Below are 16239 nucleotides of genomic sequence, written 5' to 3'. Positions count from 1 at the left end.
CTTGTGATTTGCCACCTGGTACATATATTTTCCTTCCTAGCAACGTCTTGTATGGTTGATTGATTAATGAGTGCTCCTAGGACTACCCACCATTATTAGTAAGGCCATGGATAAGAGGTAAAGATATTAAAGGATTATGTTCCTGAATCCTGATGGTGCAAGCATGACATATTCTGATCCGAGATTTTGATTCTGAATACAAATCAATGGTTGGGACTGACCCTTACATCTGCCTGCTTTTACGTGGGAACTATGCAGTATATGCACAAAAGGAAGCTCTTCTTGTACAAAAATATGTAGAACTGTCAAGACACAGTGTCAAAAATATGAGGACTCTGGACGATACAGGAGAATTCATCATCCAGAAAAGATACATTTAAGGACAAGCAATGACACAATACATGAAACTTACCCTGAAAAGAATGAAACAAACACTGATTGATTACAGAAGGAAAAAAAAAATATACAGAAAAGAATGGAGTAATCAGTCAGTACAATATATCAAACACTAGTGATTTAGTGCAGAGACACCACAGCCTGCAAATTAAAAAATGCATCTTGGACTTCAATGTGAGTTCATAACTACTCATATTGTTGGCCAATCTACGATGGGAGAGAGGTCATCATAACTCTTCTTCAACCTGCCAAAGCGCGTTTAAGGCCAGCTCGTTGCTCCGGGGTCAATCTTGTAGGGAACCTTACCTCAAATTTGATCTTCAAATCACCCCTATTGCCAGGCTCTTTTGCTATTGGCATGCCCTCCCTGGCAACAACAAACTCGTAGCCAGGGCTCACAATGTCAGTCACGGGGATTGATAGTTCCCGATGGTCGAGTGTGGTAAGGTGCAACGTGGTTCCACCCAATGCCTCCGCTAATGTCACCCTTTTGTTCATAATGAGGTCATTGGCATCTCTCTGGTAAATGTCATGGGGCTTCTCATCAATCACAAAAACAAGGTCTGCTGGCAGCTGGCCAGGCTGCTCATTACCCTTATCTGGGAATGTAATCTTGGTTCCCTTCTTCCATCCTGGCTTCACATCAATGGTCAATATCTCGGTTTCTGGCACTTGACGTCTGGAATGAACAAAACAAGTCAGCTAGATTAAAACCATGAAAGAAACTATGACTCATTCTAACACCACACGTTCAAATAAGAGTAGCTAATTAATCAATGATCCAGATTGGTAATTTGACAACATAACATGTTAGACTGTCTAGCAAAATTTTTTTTCCAAAAAACTATATGATTGTAGATTCTAACATGGCTCTTAGGCTCTTAGCTAAATAGATGATCACTTAGGCCATTCAATGCACTGTCAAGCATTATGATCATAGTTACCATGTAAGGCGATGAAATGGAAGTATTAAATGCTAGACCCTATTTAAACAACCAATCAATCCATGAAGGAAGGAAAATAGGGACAGTGTTAAAAGTGAAAATACCCATTTTTATCAACCACAGTCCTTGAGATTTTCATTTTCCTTGTTGATCCAGAATACAGCTCCTCAAGGCTGCAAGGCAATTTGCTCTCCACTGGTGGTGGTTTCTTTGGCGTCACACCCTCACTATATGATTTTCGAAACATATTTTCGCCACCTCCAAATCCCCCAAAAGTCCCTCCTGACCCATCAGACGAGTATCTCATGGACCTCCCAGGTCCTGATGACCCAAATCCAAAAGGACTACTACCAAAGAATTCTGCAAAGATATCCTCTGCATTCCTAGGATTAAATCCACTTGATCCACTGCCACTGCCATTTCCAAATGGGAACCCACCACTCCCTGGTGGTGGCATGTCTTTCAATCCTTCTTCACCATACTGATCATAAATTTGCCTTTTCTGAGGATCACTCAAGACCTGAATCCACCAAAAAGGGTTTCATTCTTTGAATTTTACTCAGTACACCCAAATGAAATCTTAACTGTTTGCAGATATAATAGAGCATATACAGACACTGTACCAAAAGAGCCATTTAATGCAATCTATAACTAAACACAAGCAAATGCTTTGTACCCCCCTTTTGGTTGTGAATGCAGATGTTGGGAAAGGGAAGAAGTTCAAGTTCTAAAACAATTCATTGGTTGAGCTTAATACAACTATTTGATCTTCTTGAGAGTTTATGCAAATTTCTGTAAATCATTGATCAATTGAGGTCGTATTGCCATCATTTGTTTGCTTACTACCCAATACTCCATACCAGAAAAAATTTACTTTCAAAGCCTACAATTCCGATCACCCAACAGAACAACTCTAAAAATATGGCAATTGACAAAATCAACAAGCTTAACCCATTTCACTTTTGAATGCACATAAGTAATATACATAGGAGAATGAATGTGTAACAATAATTTTAGAAAGAAAGAGAATTACATGCCTCATAGGCCTCAGAGATCTGCTTGAATTTGGCTTCTGCTTCTTTCTTGTCATTGGGGTTCTTGTCAGGGTGCCATTTAATGGCCTGCCTCCTATACGCCTTCTTTAGATCATCATCCGTAGCATTCCTGTCCACCTTCAATATGTTATAGTAATCCACCCCCATCCTCTATCCTCTAACTCCTTTCTTTTTCTCTTGTTCTTGATCAAACAAAACCCACTATTCCAATTCAATCACTATCAATCAGATCAGATGCAATTCTTCTAAACTAGAACCTTTCACAAAACCCAGATCAGCATCCACCTCTTTCTTTCTCTCTCTCTCTAAACCAAAAGTTAATACATAAAGATGGTCAAAGATGGTCAGAGACCCGGAAAGAAGAAGATGGTGAAATGGGAATTTCAATTGTGATTGGTCTTCTTCAGAATTTATTGCAAGAAGCCAAGAAAGAACAGAGAGCTATGATGTCATGGTTCCTGAGAAATGGTCTTTTCTTTGTTCAACGTTTTAGAAGACATTATTGTATGTGTGTTTGTTTTGTTAAGAACTTAAGACCGCGTTAAATGTTTGATGGATAATTTATCTAATTACCGAAGCTCACGGACATGTTTCTTCTGAGACCTCTACAAGTTTAACCGTACAACAATGTCGGTCTAACTTAAGCTGAACCCCGAGTGCCTCACATACAAATACAATGACGGCTGAATCCTATTTAAAAGCTTTTGAGGCTGCTCCAACCTCCAAGTCCAAGCCTCCAAGAAAGAACATATTCTCTCTCAGTTTAGCTTTGTATTCATGCAATGGGATCACATCATGAACTGTCCAATTATATGCAATGTTAAAAGTTTGATTGTGGGAGATGTGCTTTATGCACTAAAAGTTTGCATATGCTTGAAGATAGTGTGGATGTTTCTATTATCTTTGCATGACAATTAGTACACGATAAGTTATAAATACAAATATCATTGTGTTTTATCATTCAAAAATACTATAAAAACTTGGGTCAAATATGATCCATTATGGTAAAAGGCACAAAAAATGATTACATATATGGTCACCTATTTTGACTTTTTACATTGTTTATGATATCTTTAAGTGGCATAATATAGTGTTTACATATCATCCTAATTTCATGTCTATACCCTACCAATTTTAAATATATTCAAAATAAATTTCAGATCAAATATAACTATATTACAATGTAAGTTTTTTTTGGTAAGAATATTACAATGTAAGTTACTTATATATTAGACAACCTAATCTTTTGTTATCAATAGATTTGTAGTCCATTAGTAGGCCTATAAAATGGGTTGGGTTGAGTTGACCCGACATGACCTGCATATGATAAAACATGGGAAATGAATCAATAGTATGTACATGGAAGTACAGGACACATCTAACTTGCATCACTTGTTCCCATATATGTCATGTACTTGTTTATTACAAGTACAACAAATTGATAAAACTTGAAACATTTTCCCATGGACTGAGTGGGGATGATAAAACTATCAACATAGTGCTTTTATTCATGTAAAAGAGAAAAGGCTAGTTCTAGCACAAAGCACAGGGGAATATATGCTGTTTCAAAAGGTCACACTGCAGATACCAGTTATATCTGACAGTCTTCTTCGCGTGCAATTTCTCTCTTAATTGCTCTTTCACCATCCTGCTCCCACCAGAAGGTTCACAAAAGAAATCCCAGTGGCAATGAAGGCTCTTTCACGTAGTGCTTGAGCCAATTCCTGGTGGACATCTTTGCTATTTCAAAAGCAGAACTTGGTTCAATTTCTGGTGGTTCTCCTGACCAGGGGTTGAGATTGACCCATTTGAAGGTTCTTTCACGTAGTGCTTGAGCCATTCCTCCACTTTGTGCACTCAGTTCTAGTAGGAGTGGATGACAGGTCCCTGTTGAATACATGACACAGCATGGCAAAGACAATTCCTGTGCAGTCTTCTAAGCTCTGTTAAAGCAGTTAAGACCCCTGCCCAACTAAATATTTTTCCTGCAGAGCAGATTATATGGAACTAATTATAAAAAGACCAGATCAATTTTCAGCAAGTTCCACTTGAGATTAGCTTTTAGAGTTGAATACTAGTAATGAGTGTACAAGCACGTGCATGCATACATGCTAGTAATGAGTGTACAAGCACATGCATGCATACATATGACCATATAATTTTCTTAACATGCTAGAGTTGAACTATATATACATACTATCAGTTCTTTCCCTAACAAGTTCATTATATAAACGGAAACATGGAGCAGTACATGCAAGTACAATGCAAATCTAACTTGCATCACCTACGATGATCACCAATAAATTAAAACTTACCATATCTAATCAGAAGAGTAGGTATACTTCATAATCAAAGCTGAAATGGTGACGCAGATACCCCAACTAGCATCATATGCTCAAGAAAGCTGTGGAAAAACCATTTCTTCTAGACTTGATATCTGAGATTAGCAAATCTAGTTGGGTCAAATAGATAAAATTCCCATAAATCTGCCAAAGCCAGTTTAGGAATATGAGCCATAAGGAAGCTGACCTTAACTCGCATTTAAAAGTATGGGTGGAAAGAGATATGAGGTACAATTCTTCATGAAATGTCAGGATAGAGAACTATTCCCCTGGATCAGAAACAAGATCATTGTTGCAGTTATGCATCCCTGTTGAACAGAAAATTAAGAAGCACTACATGATTTAGCACACAAAATTAACCAATCTCCAACATACAGATTTAATAGTGCCTTAGAAAATTATTGGCATCAAAGAAAACAAAAACCAATGACTTCATTTTAGGAATTATTCCATTTAATCTAGCAACTCTTTCTGAATATGGCCAGGTAAACATAGAAAGTCTAACACGGCAGCCAAATAGAAAACAATGCATATTAAACCTTACAAGAATTTCACCTGAGTAAAGTGCTTAGGGTGTTTATCTCTAGATAAACTTGACTTTTGCTAAACTAGCTGAGGAGAAAGGGGGTGCCATACTTTGTTGCTGGAAGTTCATAATTAGCCTATTGCATTACAAAAAACCAAACTTATCACAAGTTCCCAATTCTTTAGCTCAACCAAGCTAATCACAAGTTCCCAACTAGTTGACCTTATCTCATTGTTGCAGCCCTGCATTACAAAAAACCAAACCAAGTATAGATATCTAATTCCTCCCGATTCTTTAGCTCAACCAAGCTTATCATGAGTTCCCAACTAGTTGACCTTATTTCATTGTTGCTTTACTTGCAATACAAACAGTTTTTGATCTATATTATGCTCAAAGTAAGCATCAAAAAATAAAAAATAAAACGGGGAAATAATGGCAAGTTTGAACTACATGCATTAATTATTTTTATACAATTGTTCTATCTTCAAATCCATAAAATTAAAAAAAATTAAAATTAAGATAAAAGTTCTTAAGCCGCTAAATAGATATGAGATAAGGATCCTCTGTACCTGATTGAAGATTTTAATCTTCTGGGAATAGTTCATTGTTCAAGATGCAGGCTTCATATGAAGTCAACGACCCTAAATCAATCATCCATGTTGAGTCTTTTGCTTGATATTTTTATATACCACAAGCTCAAGAAGTTCTGCAACCCCAGGAAATCTCTTCATCCAACTTTTGAATATTGGTCGGTTAAGGATCTCAAAAGTTACCTCATCAGGTTGACACCCTTCCAGAACCACAATTTTCAATAATGAGACAATGTCTGAAAAATTACCTTTCTGGAACATTGCCTCCAATATGGTATTGTAAATTGCAATACTTGGAGTAAGCCCGTTCTCTAGCATGTCATCCCTCAGCTGGAAAGCAATGGATACCTTCCCTTCCTTGCAAACGCCACTAATTAAAGACCCATAGGTAAAGAGATCTGGTTTTAGTTTCTGGCTGTACATGTCATTAACCAATTGATTCACCATCATATTATTTCCCTCTCTTATGAAGGCATGTATAAGAATATTATAAGAAGTTGTATCAGGGAGAAATCCAGTGTTTCTGAGACATTTAAAAACCTGTTGTGCAAATCCAACTAACCCATTCTTGCAAAGTTTGTCTAGAAGCACATTAAAAGTGACAATAGTGGGGTTAGAGCCATTGCACATCATGTAATCCACTAGCTTCAAACATTCTGAAAAATTTTCAACCCTACTGAAGTACTGAATTAAACAATTCAAGCCAACATCATTAAGCTGAACACCTCCATATTTCATACGACTCAAGACCCTCCGGATCATGGAAGTCTTTTTCTGTTTACATGCCAAAGACAAAATTGTATTGAAGGAAACCATATCAGGCCCATTTGCACCCCACTTAAAGTGGTCCAAGAGATTCAAAGCGTTGGAAATGTTATTTTCTCTACAAAAGCCTTTTAAAATTGTGTTATATGACACATTACTTGGCATTAAACCTTCTTTCATCAATATCTTCAACAAAGATAATGCTTCTCTTGATCTATTCTCACAACATAAACAATGGAAGTATATATTGTACACAGCAACATCCACATAACATCCCCTTGTAATCACATCAAGCAATAGTTTACAAGCAATCCCAATCTTACCTGTTTTAAACAGGCCTCCTGACAAAGCAGCATATGTGTATGGATTGGGAGAAAATCCTTTTTGCTCAATCACTTCAAGTAAGTTAGAAATGTCGTCCACTCTATCTTGAAGACAAAGTTCATGAAGAATAACATTGTATGTGATCATGTCCGGTTCACATCCTTCCTTTTCCATCTTTGCCAAATATTCTAATGCCTCCCCAATCCTCCCATCACCACAAAGAAACTTAATAATTATAGTGTATGTTATTACATTAGGCTTACACCCATCACTCTTCATTTCATCCAAACAACCAAGAAGATCTCTCCACAAACCTTCTCTACCAAACCCGTAAACTAAAGCAGTATAAGAGCACACATTATGTAGAATTCCTTTCCTCTTCATCCAATAAAACAATTCCAAAGCATTATAACTCTGACCAGACTTACACAAAGCCCAAAGTATAGGGTTGTAAACATATGCACCAAAAGGGTGACCCTTACCCATAAGAGCATAGCACACAAACCACACTTCTTGGATCATCCTGGCATTGCTAAGCTTAGAAATCAACAAAATCAAAGTGGGTTCAGTCGGGAAATACTCCAACCTCAACATAAGCTTAAAAACACCAATTGAATCAACTAAACTCCCAATTTTAAGCGTCTTTTTCAAGATTTTCGACATAGAAGTAAAAGAGGGCACAAACCCACCACCGAACATCTCTTCAGCAATCATATAAGCATCTTTTACATGACCAATTGATAGCATGCCATTCACAAGAGTATTGAAAGTCAAAGCATTCGGGGCGGGCCCTAATCTTTTCATTCCAAAGTAAACATGAACAACATTTTCCAACAGTACACTTGGTGACTTTAAGTAACAATGAAGCAAAGCATTGAAATCATACACACTGGGTTTGTCCGGCACATTTCTTCTCATTGAATTCAAAGTGTCCAGGGCTTTTATAAAGTTACCAGAGGAGGCATAGGCTTGCATGCTGAGCTGCAATTCGTGGTAATAATTATCATGGGTATTGGTTGTTTCTTCAACAAAGTCTATAGTTTTAAGCGCAGAGAGTGATGATGAAGAAAGTTTTACCAAAAAAGGAAAAAGCTTACAAATTCTGGGTTGTGAACAACTAACCGCTCGAACTGTACAAAGAGACATCACGGGACGAAAACCGAGTCAGCAGCCAAGCAGAGCATGATTCTGAGATAATAAGCTAAAGAAGAAGAGGAAGAAGTAGTAGAAGAGAAACCCAGCATGAGAATAAATTGGAGGTTTGAGCGCAAAGAGGGTTTAAGCAACGCTTTGCTCACTGACTCACAGTCTCACTTAGGGGTGGGTTCGGTACGGTTACCGTACCGAAACACCCAAACCGAATTCCGACCGATATGGGTCGGTAACCGATTACTTCGGCATCGGTCGGAGAGCGGCGGTATCGGTCGGAGAGCGGCTGTCCGACTACAACGCCAAATTAAAAAAAATCACAGAGAAGGGGGAGAGATAAGACAGAGAGAGGGAGAGAGGGAGGGGGTGCGACAGAGGCCATGCCGTGTATACAGGGGGTGGTGGTGGTGATGCTGAATACTAATTGATCAAACACACCCCAAAATGATCAATCCAAGCTGTGTATACAGAGGCCATGCCGATTGGTTTTTCGTATTGAAGCGCCGACGATCGGCGCAAGGAGCTTGGGCTGCTGAAATTGGTCACAGCAATGGGGTGGGTGCCAAGGCTGATGAGCACACGTGGGAGCGTGCCAAGTGATCTGGGTTCGTAAAGACTGCGCGACCTCGACTTGTCAATGGTGGTGCGAGGCTGACTTCGAGCTTTAAGCTAGCTGTTTGCAGAAATCAAATTTAAAAGGTGGCTGGGCAGCAACTTGTTTTGATATTTGATTGAGAAAACCCAACTAGCATTTGGTTGCACGGACTGATGGTTGGAGATGATGAATTGATTGTGGTGGACTTGGTGGTTGGGGCTGTGGTTGCACACAGAAAGAAAAAGAAGGGAAAAGAAGAGAAGAGAAGAGAAAAGAAGAAAAGAAAAGAAGAGACACGGTGGGAGAAGAGAGAAGAAGAAAAAGAAAAGAAAGAAAAAAGAAAGGGGGGCACGTGGGTTAGGGGGAAAGAAAAAGAAAAAATAATAAAAATAAAGTTTGATTTTGTATATGAATAAATAAGGTATTTTGGGGTTTCGTTTAGGGTTTGGATTTTGGGGTTTCAAATTTCAATTGGGGTTTGGAGTTTTATATTTTTATTACATATGTTTTTTATAATTTATAGTATATAGTCAATAACTTAATAGTTTACATGTTTTTTAATTTATATCATCTTCTAAACCTTAAAGTATATGGTATAGGTCATATACCTAATAGGGCCGTTAGGCTAAATGGCTAATATCATATACTAATAATAATATATTATACCATATTATACATTTATGATTGAGGTAATTACATAAATTATAAATAGTCCATAACTCCATAGTCCATAACTTAATAGTTTACATGTTTTTTAATTTATATCATCTTTTAAACCTTAGGGTATATGGTATAGGTCATATACCTAATAGGGCCGTTAGGCTAAATGGCTAATACCATATACTAATAATAATATAATATACATTTATGATTGAGATAATTACATAAATCATAAATAGTCCATAACTCTATAATTCATATTGATATTAATATATTATATCATATTATACCATATTTTACAATATGATATCATATTATACAATATACTAAATTACTAATATTATATCATATTGATATAAATTATAGAAAATTAGAAATGTATTATATAAAATTATAAATTATATAGCAAGGTAATACTAAGTATTTTATATTTAGGGTATACCAGTATAATATAGAAATGTATAAAAATGAATTATTTTAATTATACTTTTTCAATATACGGTCAGTATCGGTATACCGTCGGTACCGGGTTTTGTAAACCAATACCGTTACCGAATTTATCGGTATTTTCGGTATCGGTATTTTTCGGTATCGGTATCGGTATTTTTCGATATTTCGGTATTTTTACCCAGCCCTAACTGTTCAGGCTCTACAGTCAAACCATTTTGGGCCGTCCTGGGCCTCGTCCTTGTATGATTTTATCTTTTTGGACCGTAGCCCGTAAGAAAAAGAAGAGGTTTCTGGTATTTTTTTAAGAGTCCATTAATATATAGGTACTGACATCTAATTTTATTAACCAAAACCACTTAAAGCATCATTCTTCCTTTGCAGACCAACTACCACAAACTCATTCTTCATTTGCGGACACCACACCACCACTAAATCCCAAAATACCATGCAGACACCACACCACCACCACCACTAGATCCCAAAATACCATCCGAAAATAGACATAACAAAAACATAACATACAGACATCTTCCAAAATACCAGCATCAACGCATTACCAAAAAACAGAAATAGAAACTGAAATTGCAAGTCCGCAACTCCAATAAACTGCAGTTTCAATTCTAATAAACTGCAGTTTCTGCAGTTTCAGTTCACTTGCAGTTTCAGAAACTGCAAAAAACAAAAAAAATCAAGAACATACTACTGATAATGAAGGCACGAGGGTAGAGTTGGCTTCCCCAATAACTTTATAGGCGTTGTTATAGTGAGGAACTTGGCTTGTTCTTCGACAACGTCGCGACAAGGCTGGGATCTGAGTCAACATCGGGGCTCCGATCGGGTATGGGGGTTGCTGGGTGTTTTGAGCTCACAGGGATGAAGAGGGAAGAGAGAGGAACTCAGGGGTGGTCCTTTCGTCGCCATCCATGGCCGGATGCACACACACGCCGTCGAAGAAAGTTGCAGCGAAAGAGCAAGAGAAAACACACAGAGAGTGATTGGGGAGAGAGAAATAGAGTGATGAAAGAGAAGATAAATTTCAGAAATGAGGGAGAGAGAGACACGTGAGAGATTTTTGAAAAAATTAAAAAACTAGCAACCATTGGATTGCTTTGATGACTAATACCAATTGGTACCAACTCAAAGTAACCTAATTGTTAATAAAACTAACATGATTGTTATATATTAACAATAATGGTATTAGAAGTTAAAAACCATAGCAAAGATGTAATAATGAGTAATTATTTCTTTTTTTAATGCCCTAAAAAATGAGTATGATGAAATGATTAATGGGGGAGGGGATTTGAACTTGGGCGTGTAAGTATCAATCTTATAAAAAAAAAAGTTAGATATATATCATTAAATCAAGGGAGGCTTAGAGTTTAGTCCATTTTTTGAGTCTTTCTTAGACTAAGAACGGTAGTGATTTAGAGTTTTTAATTAAGTCATTTTATTTTTCCTCTTTGACGGCTTTATGTTAGGTTTTAACTTCGAGATTTTGGGCATGCAGCCTCTACAAAGCCCACTCTACACCCTAGGAGGGAAAATACCCTTCAAATAGGGGAAAATACCCTTCAAATTGGGGAAGGACTTTATTATAAATTAAAAAGATTTTCTTATAAATTAAAAGGATTTTATTATAAATTAAAAGGATTTTTTTCTAAATTATTATGAATTAAAAGGATTTTCTTATAAATTTTAAAACATCCCGATCTCTATCTAAAAACTGTTTTTATAAAGGATCTAAGCCTAATTATCTCTTAAATCAATAGCTAATTGTCATGTCAGTTGAATTTGGTGAATAATGAAGTTGTCACATACGATATTGTTTACTAAAATTGTGTATTATGTGTGATCAGTTTTCAGAAGTATAATTTGCCCTTGAGAAAAAAAGTGATAATGTTTTGTCAACAATATGATCCTTTTGCTTTAATTTTTAAGTACAATTTATTTATTTAAGACTTCCATTGGGGAAGGGCCTTTGGGCGTAGCCTCCAATTTTCGCTAATGAGTTCAAGGTTCGGTCTCTGGCTGATATCATATGTTCTGTGACAGATATACTAAATTACTAACAAATGATCCATGCACAATTTAGTATACACTAATCTCACCACAAAACTGCATCTGCGGTGATTCTCTCTTTTTTTTGGATAAGAGCATCTGCATGTTTTTCTTTATCACATTTGCACACAATTTGTGCATGTTAAATTGTGCAAGGATCATTATTCAAAGTAGATAGTGCCCTATACAGCAGTAGAGTACAATAAAGTGGCTGTCAACCATCATATATCGAAAGCTTATACTAGAAGTTGATTGACATCATCAGAACAAAATGACATCAAGAAGCACATATTACTTTCATTTCAGAAAACCTCAAAGCTTCATCACAACCTACACAGGGAGCTTTCGGCCCATCAAATAACACAAAGGTGTCTAGAAAAATGAGAAGATTAAGAACAAGCATCTAACAGCTATACAACCATTATCAAACTCTGTGTGCATGATGTCGTCCCCAAGGGAAGATCCTCTATTTATATACTTCGTATCCATAAACCAAACATGTCAAAGTAAAACAATTGACATTTTTTTTTTTTTGTTTTCCACAAAATCAAACAGGAAATGATGGGGAACTACGATTTGGGTGAACCACTGGCTTCACCTGCTACATTCTTCAGTTTCCATGCATTGGCTGACAACCCCGATTCAGAAACATCTCCAATGTCCAAAGAGTCTGGAAGACTTTCAGAAGACTCAACTGTGTAGCACTGTAATAAGAAATAGACCCATTCTTAGGATGACTAACAAAGTTAATGTGAAGTGTTCTTAAAGAATCATAGTGAAGGTAAGCACTCAACATGTAACCCAAATGATAGAGTTTATGTCTGAGTTGATGTTGATGAACATAAAATCCAATTTCCAATACCATTTCCAATATGTTGGATGTTAATATTAGAGGTAACAAACAGCCAGAGATGGATATACAGAATATCATAACTTCTATACAGTGTAAAATAAAACTTGGCCCCCACTTGCGACCAAACAAAACGTCAATGCATTCTAGCAATTCAAAAACCATTCTTTCTTGTACTTGCTTAAGATAGTATTTACTTAAGAGTTAAGACACATATGGAGCTTCACTACCTGTCCAATATACCATCATATCACGGGAACAAGGTGATTCTTCACTGTACAAAAGCTTCTCATATAAATAAGAAAAGTCATAAACAATCAAACACTAATGGCAGAAATAGAACTTCTATCACATCAAAGAGATGGAGCAGATATCCAAACTACATTACTATCAAAAATCGATCACTTGGTCACCATTGACCATGAAAAATCACGATCACCAATCATTGGATCAAAATCCAATGTATGGCAATCAAACTTGGTTCAAATCCCAATAAAGTATTTACTTTTGAAATAATGTTAGCCATTGGATTTTGATCCAATGTCCATGGATTTTCATGGTTAATGGTGACCAAGAGATTAGAACTGTATTACTATCTTTATCAGCCAATTCAATCAGACACTAATTACACCATCTACCAATGACATGGCAAAGCATGCTAGGTCAACTGAACTTGCAATAGAGAAAAATGTCGAAGGAAAGGAGGTAACTCGGTTTGTTTTCTTAATAAAAGGTGACACAGATGTGGCTCAGCATGTAGAGGATAATGTATACTATTTACCAAAAGAAGAAATATTCAACAACTCCAAGATTAAAGAAAACATGAAACTCACCTCAAGTTGGTTCAGCATGTCAATGGTGGATTCCAGGTCACCCTTATTCGCCAAATAAACATCAGTAAGGGACTGATCAGATATACCAGGAAATGTCATCTGAAGGTATACCAAATCCATATCAAATTCTTCATTTTCTGTCACTTCATTCACATTCTGTGATGATGAACCATAAGAACCATGGGCAGGGTAGCTCTGTACGGTAAAGGCCTTTGGACTGGGGAGTGTTGCAGTACCAGGGGCATCAGATTCAAAATAAGATTTGCTATGGTGTTGATTCTGGGTTATATTCTGAGGGGTTCCACCAAACCAGACTGCCTCATTGCTGCGGCTGGAGTCTTTCGGTGTCACATAAGTTCTATTATCCGTCTCCCTTTTGGAGAGCGGAATGTATGCTGCTGCATATGGATTCAAAGAAGACAATCCTGGCTTCATGGCCTTAGTTTCATAAAATTTTCACTGCTACTTTGAAAGAAACACAAAACCAGATATTAGCATACAACATTCAATAATATAATCATGGAAGAAACAAAAATATAAAGCTTCATGCCATAATAAGCCATATTAAAAAGACTTGAGTTTCCAAAAATGAAGAGATAAAATCCACTGATGGGTCTTACTTTACTGTGAAGTTATTCAAAGGATAAGCCAGTCATTGTACCAAGAATTGTCATTGAATGGTGTAAGTGTAACTGAAAAATCCAAAACCATCTTTTGAGGGTTATCCTTTTAGCATTAGGAGGCTGGAATGAACACCCATTAAACATATCTTAGATCTTTGAGTAAATAAAAGGAGGTCTTCCCTTGAGGACTGATCTTGCAAAGACCATCATGCATGTAATATAATCACACAAAATTACTAATCCTTTGGAAGCTACTAAACAAAACAAATGATTCAATCCACTAATCCTTCACAATCCGATCCCATCAAAACTAGTGCTTCTACTTGAAACGCTCAACCATACCCAGTTGCCAAGAATCCAATTCATATCTCATACCCATATAAGAAGATCGATCCTAGACAACATAAGATCACTATCAAACACCCAATTCATACCAAGTTTCCACAAGAAAAGAATCTACAGTATTAAGTAAATAACCTCCAGATCAAGATTCACTTCAAATGAAAAAATCTACATCTTGGTTATTGGTTTTCTCATTGGACTTCAGGTAATTAAGTATAAAATCTCTCTCAAAGTAAACCTAAACCTTCCTTCAAGTCTAACAAGAACAACCCCGTGTCCATACACAAACACACATATTGATCAAGAAAGAGCAAAGCTCAGATAATCAACTCGAATTTCATTACAGAAAAGCAAATTCCAAACACGGATCACCGTAATTCGAAACCTAAATATGATTACGATTAAGAAAACATTAACGACATGATCGAATCAACGAGGTCAATGGAAACTCACCGAGTGCGAGGCGATCTTCAATCCAAGTAATCCAACCAGAAGCAGTGGATCACCGAAAGCTGCGAAACCCTAATTTCCGAGATCGCTAAGGACGCAACAGAGAGCGAGCGGATTGGAGCAAAATTTTTGGGAATTCTATATTTCGCTATGTATAGTGGGAAGGTGGTGTTGGAAAGCTAATAATAATAAAGTCTCTTCACTTTGATAACAAGGACGTTTTACTGGGTTTACATATATAACTGTTTGGGACCCTGTTTGGACACAGCGTTAGTGAGCAAAATTATTGTCTATAACCATATCACTGTTATTTAGGATAAGATATTTAAGATGCTCTAAATAACGATTTGATAAATTTTAGGCATAAATTCAATTTAGACACATAATTATATAAGTTATTTCAACGGGGTCTATGAACTTTAAAATATTTCAAATATACACCCGATCTATTATCTAAATTGAAAAATGAATTTATGTCCATTGATTCGTTGAGAGATCAGTTAAATGACAGCTTGGCTTTTGCTGACCGGGATTACTTGGCGATGTGACGCTATCTTAGCAAACATTTCCCGCCAAATGAGCGACACATGCCCACAATTTAATAATAATAGAGAGAGAGTTTGTGGGCCCGTATCAGGTGTTAGGTGGACCCGTGTCGCTCATTTCCCGCCAAATGAGCGACACGAGTCCACCTAACCCCTGACACGAGTCCACAAACTCATCATCTATTTCTCGCTCGTTGAACACAAGTGAGGGATTTATATTCGAATTTGGAGGAAAACGTGATGTTTTTTAGAGACTAAATGATCAGGAGAGCGTTCAACGAGCGGGAAAGAGGTGATGGGTGTGTGGGCTGGTGTCAAGTGGACATATGTTGCTCATTTGGCGGGAAATGTATGCTGAGTTGGTGCCACGTTGCCAATTAATCCCCGTTAGCAAAAGTCAAGCTGATATTTAACTGATCTCTCAATAAATTGATGGACGGAATTTTATTTTTCAATTTACATAATAAATCAGGTGTATATTTGAAATATTTGAAAGTTCGTGGACCCTGTTGAAATAGCATATATAGTTATGTGTCTAAATTGAATTTATGCCTAAATTTTATAATATTACTTAAAAGCGTCAAATTATGAATTGAAATATCACTAGGTACAATTTGAAATACACTAATAATATAAACATTTAAAATCCCTTGAGTTACGAATTAAAATTTTTAAAGAACAACTTGGGATATCTTGAGGACCGATTAAAGATACCCAAAGGAACAACTTGAGAAATTATAAG

At 36.7% G+C, this 16239-nt stretch overlaps 3 protein-coding genes across 15 annotated transcripts; all 3 read right to left on the bottom strand.

Moving 5' to 3' along the window:
* Positions 1 to 332: 332 nt before the first annotated feature.
* Positions 333 to 3001, bottom strand: LOC147279043 (DNAJ heat shock family protein). 2 transcript variants are annotated; one of them, XM_086249859.1, is made up of 3 exons: positions 2374 to 3001; positions 1445 to 1860; positions 333 to 1075 (listed from the first exon to the last, which is right to left on the bottom strand). In XM_086249859.1, the coding sequence occupies exons 1-3, from the start codon at positions 2428 to 2430 to the stop codon at positions 637 to 639; spliced, it is 912 nt and encodes a 303-aa protein (XP_086105985.1). In that variant the 5' UTR covers positions 2431 to 3001; the 3' UTR covers positions 333 to 636. The 2 variants fall into 2 exon arrangements, with proteins under 2 accessions (XP_086105985.1, XP_086105984.1); XM_086249858.1 differs by having other exon boundaries at positions 2378 to 3001.
* A 696-nt stretch (positions 3002 to 3697) lies between these two features.
* On the bottom strand, positions 3698 to 8922 carry LOC147279042 (uncharacterized). Of its 10 annotated transcripts, none has more exons than XM_086252559.1 (5): positions 5833 to 8922; positions 5293 to 5399; positions 4925 to 5045; positions 4711 to 4832; positions 3698 to 4380 (listed from the first exon to the last, which is right to left on the bottom strand). In XM_086252559.1, exon 1 carries the CDS (start codon positions 8086 to 8088, stop codon positions 5914 to 5916), a length of 2175 nt encoding a protein of 724 aa, XP_086108685.1. In that variant the 5' UTR covers positions 8089 to 8922; the 3' UTR covers positions 3698 to 4380; positions 4711 to 4832; positions 4925 to 5045; positions 5293 to 5399; positions 5833 to 5913. The 10 variants fall into 10 exon arrangements, with proteins under 10 accessions (XP_086108685.1, XP_086108694.1, XP_086108692.1 ...); XM_086252568.1 differs by lacking the exon at positions 5293 to 5399 and having other exon boundaries at positions 4925 to 5006; positions 5833 to 5998; positions 6102 to 8922; XM_086252566.1 differs by lacking the exon at positions 5293 to 5399 and having other exon boundaries at positions 5833 to 5969; positions 6102 to 8922.
* A 3209-nt stretch (positions 8923 to 12131) lies between these two features.
* Positions 12132 to 15149, bottom strand: CID5 (CTC-interacting domain 5). 3 transcript variants are annotated; one of them, XM_086250982.1, is made up of 3 exons: positions 14956 to 15149; positions 13538 to 14002; positions 12132 to 12558 (listed from the first exon to the last, which is right to left on the bottom strand). In XM_086250982.1, exons 2-3 carry the CDS (start codon positions 13970 to 13972, stop codon positions 12424 to 12426), a joined length of 570 nt encoding a protein of 189 aa, XP_086107108.1. In that variant the 5' UTR covers positions 13973 to 14002; positions 14956 to 15149; the 3' UTR covers positions 12132 to 12423. The 3 variants fall into 3 exon arrangements, with proteins under 3 accessions (XP_086107108.1, XP_086107109.1, XP_086107107.1); XM_086250983.1 differs by having other exon boundaries at positions 13538 to 13996; XM_086250981.1 differs by having other exon boundaries at positions 13538 to 13999; positions 14956 to 15147.
* Positions 15150 to 16239: the final 1090 nt, after the last annotated feature.

The sequence above is a fragment of the Dryas octopetala genome, chromosome 7 (assembly GCF_963921425.1).
Source record: "Dryas octopetala chromosome 7, drDryOcto1.1, whole genome shotgun sequence".
Taxonomy (NCBI): Eukaryota; Viridiplantae; Streptophyta; class Magnoliopsida; order Rosales; family Rosaceae; genus Dryas; species Dryas octopetala.
Note: the sequence above shows the minus strand (reverse complement) of the source record. Positions and strands in the feature narration are given on the sequence as shown.